Raw genomic sequence first — 16429 nt, forward strand, 5'->3', positions numbered from 1 at the left:
AATTGAAGAACTAGGGGGCTGGGGGCCATGGTGCTGTGGAGCAACAGTTTTGCGTTGGGTCGAGGCATCGGTGTCCTCAGTTGCTTTGGACTTCCTTTTTGGAGGAAGTCAATGTGTACGCCACTAGTAGGTACGATGTGATGTGTTGTACATCACAATCATGACCGGCATTTGCTCACGGAAGAGAAATGATGGCATCAACTATATTTATGTAGTTCAGTTTTTGACATGTGGCCTGATTAAAGCTTCGAGTTTGGGGGTTATTAGTAAGGCGTAAGCCGGAGCATAATAGTTCTGTAACATGTAATTAGTAGAGATAGCACCGGAAAACCAAGGCTCAGTTAGACAGATGATGAAATATCTATTTATATATGGTTTATGTCGAAATCATGTGCATGATGTGTACTAGTAATTCTGTACTGTACGTACCATGATGCATAATTCTATAGACAATAACAGGAGTGGCATATGAACACTAATGAACAATTTCAAACAATTATTTTTTTAAAACAATAAGCACCAGTGGTCTAGTGGTAGAATAGTACCCTGCCACGGTACAGACCCGGGTTCGATTCCCGGCTGATGCATCTTTTTCTAAAGATTTTATTTTATACCAGTCATTTCCAGTAGTAATTACCTACCCCTCTTCTTTACGCATGTACAGGCTTCTATTCTAATATGGAGTCAACATATCTTGTTTGCACCACAGATATTTGTTGCCAATACCTTTTGGTTCGTGGTGGCATATATGACTGGGCATATTACCCGAACCCGAAAAACCCGATCCCTATTTCGGGTTTCAGACCACGGTACCCGAACTACCCGAATAACCCGAAAATTAGCCCAACCCATGTGCTTCCAGTCAGTCCAGCCCACCAATACACCAAGCCTCTTTACCTTCCAGCACACTAGCCCCCCACGCAGGAACGGCCCACCCCCAACCCCCCAGGCCCACACACACACACGCAGGCTGTGCAGAGCTGCTTGCGTCAGCAGCTCCTTGCGTCCCCAAATCCGATTAACCCTAGCCCACCCCGAGCCCCCCCCCCCACGCAGGAACCTCCAGAGGCCGCGACGGCCTCCTCAAGCGACGGCGCCACGGACGGGAGGGGCTTCGGCGCGGGGCGTCCTGCGCTGGGCGATGGCGCCGAGGACGGGCGGGGCATCGACACCGGAGGTAGCGCGGGGCGTCCAGGCGCCGAGGACTGATGGGCGTCGGCGCTGGAGGCGGCGCAGGGCGTCCAGCGCTTGTGTGGGCCGCCGCCGCCGCCGCCGGGGTGAGGCGGCCGCTCGTCGGCCTCTGTGATCGGGTGCGCCATCTCGCCGCCGCCGCCGCCGCTAGCTAGCTTGGCTCCCTCTGCTCCCACGCCTGCTACTTGCTATTGCTTTAGATCTGCTGGCAATTTTGAAATCGGGTAGTTCGGGCTTTACCCGAACCCGAACCCGAATTTTCGGGTACCCAAAATGTCAGGTTTTCATTATTTCGGGCAAATTTCGGGTAACAATTCTCAAAACCCAAAATTTCAAAAACCCGAATAACCCGACCCGAAATTTTCGGGTTACCCGAATGCCCACCCATAGTGGCATAGACTTGCATGGCACCATATCCTATGGAAACCAGAATCCTTGTGCAAACTTTGAAAACTCCAACAGAGACCACTGGATCCCCATCCGAGGGCACCGGACAGATCTGTGGTACATTTTCACTTAGGCGCCTGCCCTCACCCCACCGGTGCCTGGTTTTTTTTCGCATCCCCCCACCGTTCCGTTCCGTCACGCGCTGGTGGAGCCTCCGTTTCGTCTCCCCCAGATCTGAGACCCCTGCCGCTTGACGTCAAGGGGAGCGAGCACTCATTCGCCCTACAGCGCTGCCGCGCCCTCCCAGAGCGCCGCCGCCCTCCACCGCCTCGCCTCTGTTCCGTGCGGGATGGCCAACATCACCGCTAGCTCCACCAGCGTTGCCTCCCTCGGGTCTCCCCCGCCTCCCTCCGGTCGCCGCCGTCTCCACCAGCGCCACCTCCCTCGAGTCGCAAGGGTCGCCGCCCGCCATCATCGCAAGGCCATGGAGCATCCCCGCCGCCATCGTCGCAAGGCCATGGAGCAGCCCAACAGTGCCGGCGCCCTCCACCTAAGTGATAGGAATCAGGATCCAGCAAATGAATTGTGTTCTGACATTTTAGGTGATTTGGTTAGAATTGTGTCCTGTCATTTGAAATTATTTAGATTGAATTGTACTCTGTCATATGAAAATATGTAACGATTTGTACTCTGTCATCTGAAAATTCAGTAATGGATTTGTGTTCTGTTATTTGATAATGACATTTGACTCAAGTGCAGACCTCATTCTCTACTAGACATTAAGTTTAGGAATGGTTCTATCGAAATTCCATGCCTTGTTGTTGATGAATATACAGGTGGTCATTTCAGGAATCTCATTGCTTTTGAGCAAACCTGCCCTCAATTTGGGGATGACTTCACGGCTTACATTGTTTTCATATCACGGAATATTAGTATGCCAGAAGATGTAACTCTACTTGTTGATAGAGAAATAATTGTCCACCACCTTGATAGTGACAAGCATGCATCTGATTTATTTTCCGTGCTCAGTAAAGATGTATTTGATTTCAATGGCAAGTATAACTTAAGGCCACTCTGCTTGCCTATGGAAGCACACTATCAGAGTCGTCTAAACCGATGGATTTCTTGGCTCTGGGTGAATCATTTCAGTAATCCATGGTTGGCCTTAGCAGCATTAGGGACAGTCCTTGTGCTTATCTGCACCATTGTTCAAACCATCTTAACTGTGCTGGCATGCGTTAAACCACTTGATCAGAAATGACTAGTACCAAGGACTACCTCATGACATCAGGATCACCAATCAGGCATTTCATTGGCAGGTACTTACATGCTTTCATTCATTGTGTATTTATCTCCCTGGTTACAGTTACATGCAGATTTTCCTTATCCTTGCATAAATTTTATTAAGATCCTTTTACCTCTGGTTACATTTAGACTGTCTTTATCACATAAATTTATCAAGATCTTTATCCTATCAGTTTTAAGTGCTTATATTGTTGGAATCTGTATCTTATGAATGTGGACTAGAACTGCTCCACCCCAGCTGGCAGCATTGTATCTCAAGATGTTGTTGGGTGGGTATAAAAGAAGATAAAATAATAATTGCCATACCAAATTACCTGGTATTCCCACGACGCCTCTGTCCATCGTGCAAAGCCAAGGCCACATCAGAACATTCAGGCACTTCATAATTTAGGCATGGGACAGACGTATGTACAAAATGATCAAAATACCATGACCAAAATTCAGGCTGCTATTTCAGGAAACACTGATCTAGTACGCAGAGATTCTGGCTTCGGCTCCCTTTACATGATCAGTTTACAGGAAACTCTACCAAAATTTGGTTCACAACTGACATTGAAATAATTATTACAGATTGGATCAAATTAGCAGCAATAAACTGAATGATGTCACGAGTCGAGACCGGCAGCCGGTGCTGCACGTGTCTAGGCCGGCAGTTAGGGCTGCACGGGTCGAGGCTGGCTGCCGGTGCTGCACGTGCCGACGCCGGCGACCGGTGCTCGACTCCGGCGCGCGGTTAGGGCTGTATGGGTCGAGGCCGCTGGTGCTCGTACGCTCTGGTGGACATGCAACGACGCTGGCGGCAACTAGGGTAGGAGACGATCGGGAGGAAGCAGGAGGACGGAGGAAGACGAAACTGGACCACGATCGATCGGGAGGAAGCAGTCCGACAGAGGGAGACGGAACGGCAGCTAACGGCGCATGGGGTTACGGATGGAGGGGGTTTTTGCGAAAATCGCAGTCCAGGTGGGATTGAGGGGCGGGCGCCTAACTGAAAAATTTGCTAGATATGTCCGGTGCCCTCGGATGAGGATCCAGTGGCCTCTATTGGAGTTTCCAAAGTTTGCACAAGGACCCTGGTTTTCATAGGATACGACATCTACTTGCATATGCGTTACAACTTACAACGTTATTTGTTTCATCCAACCAAACACTACCGATTCTTACTCTCCACCCACCCCATACCATAATAGAACATCCTTTTCCTCTTGGAGCATTTCTTTTCACAATTAGAGCATGGTTTTCCCTTATGGTTTTATGGATCTCCCCTCCCTTAATCTTACTTTAGAACTTTTTTTTGAATCTTAGGGGGGATCCCCACCTACTATTCAATTGAAACTTGTGAGTTCAGTTACAAGCATAACCTCGGCACACCGAGGAGCAAGAATACATGAGATGGAGGGAAAGAGGGGGGGGGGAGCTAATGGGTTACAGTCCAATCGTGCCAAATCTGTAACTCAGCTGCCGTTTTCCTGTATCAGCAACTCCACGCGTCGATGTCCGAGATGACGCGCCGGAGCACGTCGGAGGGAGAGGAGTCTTGGTGGTCGAAGATCATGGCATTACGGGCTTTCCAGATATGCCAGAGAATAAGTAAAATCACATCAGTTCAAACCGCATCAGGTAGTGGGGGAGTAGCAACAAAAACCCATGGCCTCCTCAATGTGGTTTCACGAACGGCGAGCTGGAGCCGGGTCCAGATGGCACGGGCTTTGTTGCACTCGTAAAAGATGTGGCCATCCGTTTCCATAGTGCCATGACAGTGCTCACACCACGATTCCTCCTGGGTCTTGATGTTTCTGTGGTAGAGGTGAGCGCGTGTGTTCAGGTGGCCATGGTGCAACAGCCAAGCGAAGAACTTGACTTTCGTAGGTAGCTGAGTGTCCCAAATGCGGACCACATCAGACGTTTGGTCAGAGCCATGGAGAATGTGGTAGGCACCGCGCGTTGTGAAAGGTTGAGGCGTAGCATAAGCTAACCAACGGACGTTGCGACCACCAGGCAAGATGAGTTGGGAGAGGCAACCAGCGATTACCTCATGTTCAGCAGCAGCAGCATGCGTGAGACGAGGACGCAGCTGCTCACAGAGGCCACTAGCAAGCACAGCTTGCACAGTGGCAGCGTCATTGGTGTGGTGTGAATAGAGGGCGGGGAAGCTGTCGGCCAGAGAAGAATCCAGCAACCATTTGTCGTGCCAGAATGATGCATGGGCGCCATCGCCAACCTGAACTTTCTGTTGGGGGAATGGCCCAACCCATATTGTAAATGTGCCTCATGTGATGGCCCAAGGGTCTATTTGTAAATATTGTATTCATTAAGGGGCCGAGCGCAAATTGCCACCTCCTCCCCTCCTATATATATAGCTGACCCAAGGGGTCTGAGGGGGCTCTCTGATTTTTGGGAGCTCTTGGCACTAGCTACCATGCTCCCTTCGGTGCTCTCTTTCTCCCTCTCTACTGCTTGGAGGGATTTCTCCCTAACAGTTTGGCGCCCACCGTGGGGCTCGATACCACGGCAGCTCTGCCGAGACCAGCTTGGCAAGGTAGGAATTCGACTTGCCACTGAGGTCGGCACCATGGTGTGAGAGGAACCACCTTTTCCACGGGAGGGTCTTTAGAACTTTTTTTAACTCATAAAAACACTTATACCTCAAAAACAATGTTCTAGAGTAAAACATACATTCCACCGTTGTCAAGGGTAGTTAGTAACTTTGCCAATCTCCACCAGTAAAACATGACATGACCCAACAATTTAGGCACATTCACTACAAGAAATGTGAGTATCAGCGACGAAAACTGATATGACAAAGATATAAAATGTCATAGAATAGTCAGTATTCTATGATGATTCAAGCATTTTCGTCATAAAATTGAGGCAGACGATTATCATTGTGACGAATACATATTTTGTTCACAGAAGATGCAACAGACAATGACGATTTGATAAATTCGTCACCAAATATCAAATTATTAGTGACGTTTCCAGGTTTGTCATAAATTGTAATTCTTACTCAATATTATAAGAATTACAAATTTGAACCATACAAATAGGATAAATAACATATATAAACATTTATATTTAATACAAAAATATCTTCAAGAAAATCTAAATTTTTTTGTATAAGTAAATCTAAATACATTTATTATAGGGTTTTGTTTGCTAAGCCGAGTTCAAATGACACCTCGGATTGCATTTTATAATATCCTTGTGCAACAATAGTCCCTTTAGTATATAGTAAGTGTTTTGCATGTAACAGAGCATATCCAAATGACTGACTATTTGGCTACCTACCGATTATGTAAATAATAATATAAAATGTTGTGCAATGGAAATTCCCAAAGATATTGGCTTGGATATTCCATATCGATGCAATATGTGCAAATATCATATATTTCTTAATTTTCTTCTTTAAACATAAACTTTTTGTAATTTGACTTGTATAATGGTCGAATGATTATAATACATATGACATATATGGATGTTGCAGACAAAAATCCTGTAGCAAACAAAAATTTTCAGCCCAACTTACTCTCGCGCCAACAGAACGCGCCAATCCAATCCAAATTTCCCTTCCCCGCCATCCCACTCACGATATACACCCCCCGCCCCCACCCCCCAACCCAAACCCTAGCTTCCCCAAATCACACCAAATTTCCCCTCCCCTCCGCGTCGTTCCTTGAGGCGGCACCGGGTGCTGCTGCTGGCTCCCTCGGGCGCCGCTTCCTCGACGCCGACATCACCGGGCCGCCGCCTCCTGCAGGCGTGCGCGCCTGGGCTGGGGGCTCCTGCTGGGTCTGCAAGGTGCGGGAGCCGCAGACGCAGGCGCGCATCTGGCTCGGCACCTTCCCGACCACGGAGATGGTAGCTCGCGCACCATCGCGCTTCGCGGTGCCAGCGCCGCCGCGGCACCGCACGTCATCATGTTCCTCCGGCCAGCAGTAGCCAGAGCAACCTGAGAATCACTGTGGTCTGCCCCCCTCCCCTCCCTCCCATTGAGAATGGATCTAAGAATTTCATGCACCAATTGTTTTCTAATATCTGCAGGTTTAATCGGTTTTTGCTCAGTGCATATGTTCAACAGTTGTTTCATATCTGAACTAATTTGATTACCCATCTGAAAGTGGAGGGGTATTCCTTTCTTTGAAGGTGTGGTGTTCGACGAAATTCCTATCCAGCCATTTCCATAAGGTAATCCCCTTATTCATCCATAAAAACCATGCCTGCCCAATCGCCCAAATTATATATTTTCTTGGGGTTTCATTGGAGATTGAAAGATCAATCAGTGAGTGGAAAGAGGGAACAAGCATGTTTAAAGGAGAATGCATTACCCTATTGTCTGCTTACTTGCCTTTTCTGTACCCTTAACTCTAAAAAATGATGATGGATAAAAACAGGGTATACATAAAGGTTTCAAGGGACAAGCTTAACAACCTAGGACTTCAGTTCCTTGTTTATTATTGTTGGTCTATTTACTGCATGCCCTGATGTTACTTCATTGATATAATTTAATGTGTTTTTTGGTTGGTTTTGAACTGCATTTCACAGGAACTAAGAGAGCGGATCAAGCCATACCTTTTGCAATGCATAACCACTGGCCGCAATCTTTGTAAGATCACCTTCAAAATTGTTTCTTTATAGTGATATTGTTTACCTTTGTTGGCCTAATTTTTAACTTTTGCAATGCATGACCACTGCTGGATCAATATAGAGCTTTCTTTTCCCTCTGGTAGTGTTTGAGATATACTTTAGAAGAACTTAAAAGCAATTGGTCTGATAACATGATCATTAGCTTACCAGTAGCTTTTTTAGTCTGTGATCTACTTCTAGCATAAAGCTTGAGTTACAGTTTGGCCTTTTGGCACTAGAATGTTCTTGTGACTTGATTGATAATTCTTTGTCCACAAGTATAAAGTTAGAATGCTAATACAACCCTGCTTGTCATGTCAAGGATAAAGTTAGAATGCTAGTTTTACATGGTTCTAGTTATGCCTTCTTATCATTTTTGTTTCCTGTAGTGTCATCCTGCTCAAGCATTACGGTTGAAGACTATGGAGCAATGAAAGTGTGATGGCATAGAAGGTGAAGAGCCAAACTCTGCAGATGATGTTGTAGTGTCCTTTTTTTGGTACAGTACTTTATCGAGCAAGTTTATTTGGTGAACATAGGCGTCCATTTACTTTAGTTTTGTGTCACTTGGATGGTCCAAAACATGTGACAAAGTGACATGTTATGAAATGGTTGTAATGGCACATGATGTATAAATACCATGTAATTTTGAATGCTTCAATTGAGCAATTCTATAGGGATTGTCTAATACATGTTTGTGTTATCATAATAATTTCTGTCTGTTCGTCATAGACTAGTTGCTGGTTCATGGTTTGTGACATTCTGCTAAAGCATTATATGATAAAAAACATTTGTCATAGAAGGTACAAATTTAGTGACAATAATCATCATTAGAGGCATTTTATGATGATGAGGAAATCGTCACCAAACGTACTTTTGTGACAATAAACAAATCGTCACAAATGTGTTTCATTCTATGATGATTTTCATAAGAACGTCATAAATGACATTTTGTGACGGTTGATAATGGATCATCAAGGATAGTCAAATCTCTTGTGATTCAAGGGACATTGGAGAATGAATGTGAATGAGATAAACTTTGTAGGTTATGACGCTTCGAAGAATATGTTTTGATGTGATCAAATAAGTGAGGTGCTTCCAGAAATATTTTGATCATCCACAAACAGACGAGATGAAATATCAGTGTCTCGATTGAAAATGTATATTCGAATGTTACATCAAAGGAAACTCAACAGATAATCATCGAACTGTGAGGGGCTGCTGTTACTGAAGATTTATAGACATGACAACTGACTTTGTACCTCTCCTGTTCCTATTTTCAAGGGAAAAAATATACGGGCATGTACAACTCGAATACTGTACAACTGTACATATACAAGTAAATTTTACATGAGTGGTCAGCTTCTGTCACCTATATTGCTCTACTTGCACATCATTTGGACTTCCTCCTGTCTCTTCCTGAAGTTCTGATGGTGCCTTGGCATTAGAATCCCCACCCTGCGAATTGCGTGATGATTCTGCTCGCTCAAATCGTGAGATCAATGACCTCAGCATGTTAGACCTCTCTATTAGAATCCCCAGCGCTGAAGATGCTGCCGCCCGAACAATAGCATCTGGTGATTGGCTCATTCTACCAACCAACGTAGCAAACACCTTTGACACAGAAGGATGTTAATCAGTCCATCAAGAACTAAGACTAAATAAACCACCAGAATCTAGTATTAATACCTGGGAGAAATAAGGGGCGATGAAGCGTTGATCATCCAAAAAGGATAGCATGCAACTCACCAAACAAACTGCATTTGCTCTTATGACCGGCCAAGGTGCATCAAATGCCTAAAACAAGCAAAAACAAGACTTGGGTTTGCAAATGCCTAAAGCAAGCAAAAAAAAAAGAGTTGGGTTTGCTTTAGTAGTCTCTTAGCGTACATCCTCAACACAACTCTAGCAACCTAAGAGTAGGCTATCTTTTAATTAAGAAGAGATAGACTACCTGAATGAGTTGGGCTTACTGATCAAGAGTTGAATCAGGGTGGTGGGAATGTACGCCCACACGGCCACACCTCAAACCAGCTGAGCTAGGCTCGCTTCCTAATGTATGAATAAGAAGAAAACTGTACCTGGATAGCAGATTCTAGGTAGCTGTCAACTCTGGCAGGAGACAGTCGGCAAAGTTGTCTCGCTAAGTCCCTAATGAAGTCCTCATAATCGGAACTGTGGGGGAAAAATACTGGAAATGTTACTTCTAAATAAAATGCGAAATCACAAAATAAATAGCTAGGAAAACTCAAAACAAACCGGCGATCCGAAGTAAAATACTGCTTGCTGAGGAGCAAAGACAAACCATCTACTTCCATCAATGGGGCAAGGAGCTGAAATGTGTTCTGTTTTGGCAAAACAACAAATAGTAACATATGCAAGTTCATGAAAATATGAGGTAAGGGGAACATAGTGACTATATACCCGACAGGCAAGTCGAACACTTAGGTCATCATCGTGAAGATGGAGGATCAGACGGGGAAGGGTGGCATGTATCTGCGTTAGGAATAAGAGACTTAATACCTTGAGCGGCATAAGAAAACAATCAAAAGTAAAAGGCGCATGATGCATGCACCAAATTGTAAAATCTATCTAGTTTGTAGTTTCTAAAAATTAATACGTTAAGAAAATCAAGTGTCATGGATGGCAGAAGTTTATGGAATATTTTTAAGTTTGTAACTGGCATGATACTTTATGTGGTCTCTACAAGAGCATCCTACAAAGGAATTTACGAGATAATGGTAAGCACTATAATGCAACTGAAGTGGAAACTGTATGCTACCTGCTCAATAAAAGCAGTCCGCTGCAAACCTACGCCATAGGCACTTAAAGCACCATAAGCTGCAAATGCATTGGACCTCATTTTCGTATTCATTGAGACCTGTTACACAACAGTTGCAGGTAGGTTACAGCCATGAGCTATTGATCTGTCAATTTCAAAAAATAAAATTACAAATAAGCATACCACCTGAGTGCTTTTCACTAAAAGTTAAAACACGTATCAAAGAAACACCAGTGGATTGTGATTTACTTGTGCAACATGCAAAATGTTAGGTTTCCATTGACTAGAGAACAATCATCTTGCATCACCAATACCTTATTTAAGAAATAACTGAAAAATTCGAATACCAAAAGCTTGAGTGCTCTTTGAACAGACCAGCCCAAAAACTCAGGAAGAACATAGGTTGCACAGACCCTTTATTGGCTAGTACAAAAAAACAGATAAAAATACAAGGCAATGCTCTATCTTGAGTCTTGACAATATTGCCAGCTAATACCAGAGCAACGCTCATTGCTGCCTAGATGGCTAGATGATATTATGTGCAGACATTATGGTTCCAAATTACTCCCTCCATTTTTAAATATATGATGTTTCCAAATTAGCTCAAATATATTTAAAAACAGGAGTGTATATGCACTCCAATTCCACAATATCTGACAGGTCCATCTCAACTCTGGTACAGTATAATCCATGCACTTCCTCCAATTACATATTAACCTTTCAACAGTTAATCATTTAACAGCATGCAGATCACCCTGCATCATGCCATTAAAACAGCAAAACAAAAACACTAGTTCTGGATTGTTACCTGGAGATTCCGCAGCCTTATTAAGAGATTTATTAAGATGGGGTCAACAGCGTCTTGTTCTGACAAATTAAGAACCTGAAACCAGTGCAGGCTTTTCAATTATTCTGTTAATATTGATAAAATATGGAATTACGCTAAAATAAGAACTCACAGTTAACAAGCATTGTACAGCAGTTAATTGAACAGACTCGTTGGGGTCTTCAAGTAGTGCTAATATTACTCCTAAAACTTGTTGGATGTATTTAAGCATGTGGCTCTCAGGAATCTGAAACAGATAAAAAAACACACGAATCTCATGACTCACTCAGCCATTAAACTATGTTAGTGTAGCCTACAATAGAAAATGCAGGATCTGATAAGTAGACGAAAATAACATATATAGGTGCATGATTGTGGAAGAAGAAAAGTAGAAACACCTTGAACTCTTTTAGTGAAGCAATATCCAATCTATCTTACAAAAATAACAAAACAGTAATAAGAGGAGAGGTATCCATGCTGTAGTTAGAATGATGACCTGCACAAGTCCACGCAAACAGAGACTCCTGACAGTTGGTGAATCATCAGAGACATGTTGACACAATTCCTCGACCAATTGTTCAAGCAATGTAAGTTCTTCTTCACTGCACAAATAAGCAGCAAAGGTTATCGGTGAGATTTTTGGAGTGGGGAATAAAACTGAAACATAATTGTTTCAGTCCCATGCAAAATTGAAGTTTGATCCTAAATATAAAACCAGAAACTAAAAATACCAGAGGTGAAGAGAGTATTTCCAAATTCAATTAAACTAGAGAAAGAAGCACTATTATGAATTTTATTCAATTACATGTGGCGTATAAATTCTGATAGTGCAGCAGCAGCAGCCTCCCTTTCAGCCCTCTGATTTCTGTTAAGAGCTTTACTCAAGATAACACAAGTTGGCAGAACCTGTGGCAATAATATACATACATCAACAAATTCACTAAAACATACATAAGGACCCTCTAGAGTCTAGAAAATACCTCTTTTGGTCGTTTTACTGAGGAACTACAAGCAACCTCTTGAACAAGATCCATCCACTTATCCTTCTCAGTTTGTTCTCCATCTCGAGCAAATATCTAATGATGGAAGGTATCTTACATAGTCAGAACCTCAGAATGGCTTCACATATTTGGCAAGAAAAGCAATTAAGAAAAAGCACCTTTCCCATTTCTACATCACCAACACACTCGCAAAATGACTGAAATGCAACTAACAATGATCTGCAGAATATTGCCCAAACATAAAGTCCTTCAGTTCACAAATAGCCTTGATGTATTAAGCTATAAAATCTATAAAGAGTTTAATTGTTACCGCAGAAGTTCATTTCGGCCCAACTCAGCAAGACCATGAAGACTTCCCAGTTTTAGTATAAGGCCAGAAAGAACAGAAGGGTAACTTTTCTCAACTGCTTGTTTTCCAATTTTCCCACCACCTCTGTAAAGTTAGAATATTTTGAAGTATGTAAAATCAGCAGACGTAAAGGTGTCCACCATCAGTCTACATCAACAGTCAGCCATCAAAATGGTGAGCAATACCTCATAAATGCATTGAGAGCAAACATAGTTGCTTGTAGGATACAGTCATCAGCTGATGACTCAGAGGTGGTTTCCCCTTTCTCTGAACTGTTTACTGTGACAGGTTCTTTGTGAAGTATAGATAAAGTGTATTCGAGGAAGAGAAGTGCAAGCTCCTTATGCTGGGAAAATGCCTGAAATGGAGGCCAAACAATCGCACAGGTAATAAGAAGTGCAATTCCAGGATTCATAAAGCTAAATTCTGCTAAGTTTTCAGGCAATAACAGTTCTAAATTATTTAGCAGAAAAGGAAACGTTATTCAACTACCATCCTACAGACTTTGCAAGCCTATTATTACATGTACAGTGCAAGTATAAATGATGTCGTAAATCATGCCTAGCTAAACCAAGTTAATCCTGGTCTTACAGAAAATTGTAGGAAGTATTTTTTTATTTTTAAAAAAGAACAGTTAATTGTAGCCTATGGTCATTTAACTAAACAGAAGAAAACTAGATTCTCAGTACATGATAGTTCTAAAATTTTGGATAATGTGCTTTTATTTTTTTCCACACTGTTAAAAATGCTCAATGATTTGTGCATTTCTGATCATGGAATCTAGTGCAACAAATTTTTTGCAGCATAAAAATGTTTAATGCTAATTAACATATTTCAGATTATAACCCTATATATATTACCCTGATGAACATTGGAAGTCATGTATGGACGCGACTGCGCAGTAATAGGTACCCCTTTAGTCCCCCTTTAGTCCACTATCTTAGCTATGATGCTAGCTCAAACTTACAAATACCAAACTAGACATTCAAGACAAGATTATCAACTACTTTTGTGCTGCTCAATATCACAGTGTAGGAGAGAATAATGGCTTGTATTCCTAGAAGGATGGGATATATAAATCCTATACATGGGCTTCTAGATGGGCCTCTATACACGGGCTCACATATACACCAACACCCCCCCGCAGTCTGAACTACCGGCGCAACGGTGTTCAAAACTGGACAACAAGAAAGCCAACACCCCCCGCAGTCTGAACTACCGGCGCAGCGGTGTTCAAGACTGGACAAGAAGAGAGTACAAAGAGAGTACAAAGGGCAAATACCCCCCCCAGCCACAACTAGCCACCTGCTACGTTGAGGCTGAAGCGAAACTCCGAGAAGGTCGAGAAGGGTAGTCCCTTGGCGAAGATGTAGGCAAACTGGGAGGTAGTCGGGACATGGAGTACCCGAACATCGCCGATGGCGACTCTATCGCGCACGAAGTGTAGATCGATCTCCACATGCTTCGTCCGCTGATGCTGGACGGAGTTGGTGGAGAGATACACGGCGCTGACGTTGTCGCAGTAGACGAGCGTGCTCTTGGCGAGCGGGCTTTGGAGCTCCGCCAAGAGCTGTCGTAGCCAAGACGCCTCCGCCACGCCGTTAGCGACAGCCCGGTACTCCGCCTCGGCACTGGAGCGGGAGACAACTGGCTGCCGCTTGGACGACCAGGAGACAAGGTTGCCGCCCAAGAAGACGGCGTAGCCGGAAGTGGAGCGGCGAGTGTCCGGGCAGCCAGCCCAGTTAGCGTCGGTGTAGACCACCAGCTCAGAGGTAGGAGAGCGGTGAAGAACCAAGCCGAACCCAACAGTGCCACGGACGTAGCGGAGGAGACGCTTCAGTGCAGCAAGGTGAGACTCCCGGGGATCATGCATGTGAAGACAGACCTGCTGAACGGCATAGGTGAGATCCGGCCGAGTGAAGGTGAGGTACTGCAAGGCACCGGCGAGGCTCCGGTAGCCAGTAGGATCGGCCACGGGATCACCCAGATCAGCAGACAGCTTCACCTGAGTATCGACAGGAGTGGAGCATGGCTTGCAATCAGTCATCCCAGCCCGCTCCAAAATGTCGAGTGCATACTGCCGCTGGTGAAGGAATAGGCCAGACGGGCGAGGCTCAACAGTGACGCCCAAGAAGTGGTAGAGCTGACCAAGATCCTTCATAGCAAACTCCTGCTGCAGAGAGGAGATAATGCGCTCAAGCAACTGCTGACTGGAGGCTGTGAGCACAATATCATCGACATAGAGCAGCAGGTAGGCAGTCTCATCCCCCAGCGGTAGATGAAGAGAGACGTGTCAGACTTGGCCTCGGTGAACCCCAATGTCAGCAAGAACGTGGCGAACCGAGAATACCAAGCCCGAGGAGCCTGCTTCAGACCATAGAGAGACTTGTTGAGCCGGCAGACCATATCCGGACGACTCGAGTCCACAAATCCCGCTGGCTGAGAGCAGTAGACAGTCTCTGACAGAGTGCTGTGAAGAAACACATTCTTCACATCCAGCTGGTGCACTGGCCAAGAGCGAGAGAGCGCAAGCGAGAGGACCGTGCGCACCGTAGCGGGCTTCACCACTGGACTGAAGGTCTCATCGTAGTCAACACCAGGCCGCTGGGTGAAACCCCGGAGAACCCAGCGAGCCTTGTAGCACTCCAGTGTGCCGTTAGCCCGACGGTTATGCGTCCAGATCCACTTGCCAGACACCACATTACAACTAGACGGACGCGGCACGAGGTCCCACGTCTGGTTGGCAAGAAGAGCCGCGTACTCCTCTTCCATCACACGACGCCAGTGAGGATCCGCCAAGGCGTCGCGGACAGAGAAGGGTACCGGAGAGACCCGCGGCTATCCCTCGGCAGCGGAGAGAGTCACGGCCTGAGACGCCATCCGCCGAGTCACCATGGGATGGACATGCCGAGAATCCTGATGGATGATTGGCGGGTGGTACACCGCCGGCTCCGGTGTAGGCGCCGCAGGAGCCTCCGGAGTCGGAGGCGGCGCCTGTGGCGCCGAGCGACGCAGGTACACCTGCACCGGCTGAGCGTACCGCGGCGGCGCCGGCGTCAGCGCCGGACGACGCTGGTACACCTGCACCGGCTGAGCGTACCGCGCAGGTGCAGGGAGAGGCACCGGGGCCGCGCGTGGCGCAGCAGGAGACACCGGGGCCGCACGCGGCACGACCAGAGGTCCGGGGGCCGCGCGTGGCGCGATAGCAGGCACCGAGGCCGCGCTTGGCGCAGCAGGGATCACCGGAAGCGGTGCCGGTGTACCGGGAAAACCCTGCAGGGAAAGGACAGACAGGTCACGGTGGCTGAACCACCGGGTCAGTCGGAAACAAGGACTCCAACTCGAGGTCAGGAGAAGGTGTGGAGGAGGTGGAGTAGGGGAAATCCGACTAGTCAAACACGACGTGTCGGGAGATCAGAACGCGACGAGAGGTGAGGTCAAAGCAGCGGTACCCCTTGTGGTCAGGGGAGTAACCAAGGAACACACGAGTCGAGCGGGACGCCAGCAGCGCCCAGGGGTAGCCACGCGTCGAGGGCGGCAGCCTGCGCGGCGGCGAGGGAGGCAGCGGCCCGCGCGGGGTCCCTGGGCGCTACGACCTGCGCGGCGGGCACGACGGACAGCCACGCGCCGGGGGCGGCAGCCTGCGCGGTGCGCGCGGCGGCGAGGGAGGCAGCGGTCCGCGCGGGGTCCCTGGGCGCTACGACCTGCGCGGCGTGCGCGGCTGCGAGGCAGCGGCCCGCGCGGCGGGGGCGACGGCCTGCGCCGCGGGTGCGACGGCGGCCTGCGCTTCGCGCGCGGCGGGCGCGACAGCCTGCGCGGCGTGCGCGAGCTTGCCCTCGACGAGCTTGGCCTCGAGGTCCCGCAGCATCTCCTGAGCGCGCTCATGCGCCGTAGCAGGGGCGGCGCCGGGGGCCGCAAGAGGCGCCAGGGAAATACAGCGGCCGGGAAGATTGGGCGCGCCCGCG

The 16429-nt window shown here is 46.7% G+C and overlaps 1 protein-coding gene and 1 non-coding gene across 4 annotated transcripts in view; one reads left to right on the forward strand and one right to left on the reverse strand.

Annotated features, from left to right (window-relative positions):
• Positions 1 to 516: 516 nt before the first annotated feature.
• TRNAG-GCC lies at positions 517 to 587 on the forward strand. The gene has a single exon. It is a non-coding gene; the product is annotated as a tRNA-Gly (tRNA).
• An 8049-nt stretch (positions 588 to 8636) lies between these two features.
• The window catches only part of LOC120647309 (protein SHOOT GRAVITROPISM 6-like), a 33956-nt gene continuing 26163 nt past the window's right edge, over positions 8637 to 16429 (reverse strand). For 2 of the 3 annotated variants that reach the window (XM_039924059.1, XM_039924061.1), the window contains exons 38-51: positions 12650 to 12822; positions 12426 to 12548; positions 12274 to 12334; positions 12095 to 12190; positions 11920 to 12020; positions 11611 to 11716; positions 11248 to 11361; positions 11097 to 11171; positions 10289 to 10387; positions 9931 to 10002; positions 9766 to 9851; positions 9588 to 9681; positions 9196 to 9303; positions 8637 to 9120 (exon numbers count right to left, since the gene is read on the reverse strand). In XM_039924059.1, coding sequence (XP_039779993.1) covers positions 8875 to 9120; positions 9196 to 9303; positions 9588 to 9681; positions 9766 to 9851; positions 9931 to 10002; positions 10289 to 10387; positions 11097 to 11171; positions 11248 to 11361; positions 11611 to 11716; positions 11920 to 12020; positions 12095 to 12190; positions 12274 to 12334; positions 12426 to 12548; positions 12650 to 12822 — 1554 coding nt within the window. In that variant the 3' untranslated portion in view covers positions 8637 to 8874. The remainder of the gene's footprint in view (positions 9121 to 9195; positions 9304 to 9587; positions 9682 to 9765; positions 9852 to 9930; positions 10003 to 10288; positions 10388 to 11096; positions 11172 to 11247; positions 11362 to 11610; positions 11717 to 11919; positions 12021 to 12094; positions 12191 to 12273; positions 12335 to 12425; positions 12549 to 12649; positions 12823 to 16429) is intronic. The other variant, XM_039924060.1, reaches the window with a different exon arrangement.

This window comes from Panicum virgatum, chromosome 9K (genome assembly GCF_016808335.1).
Source record: "Panicum virgatum strain AP13 chromosome 9K, P.virgatum_v5, whole genome shotgun sequence".
NCBI lineage: Eukaryota > Viridiplantae > Streptophyta > Magnoliopsida > Poales > Poaceae > Panicum > Panicum virgatum.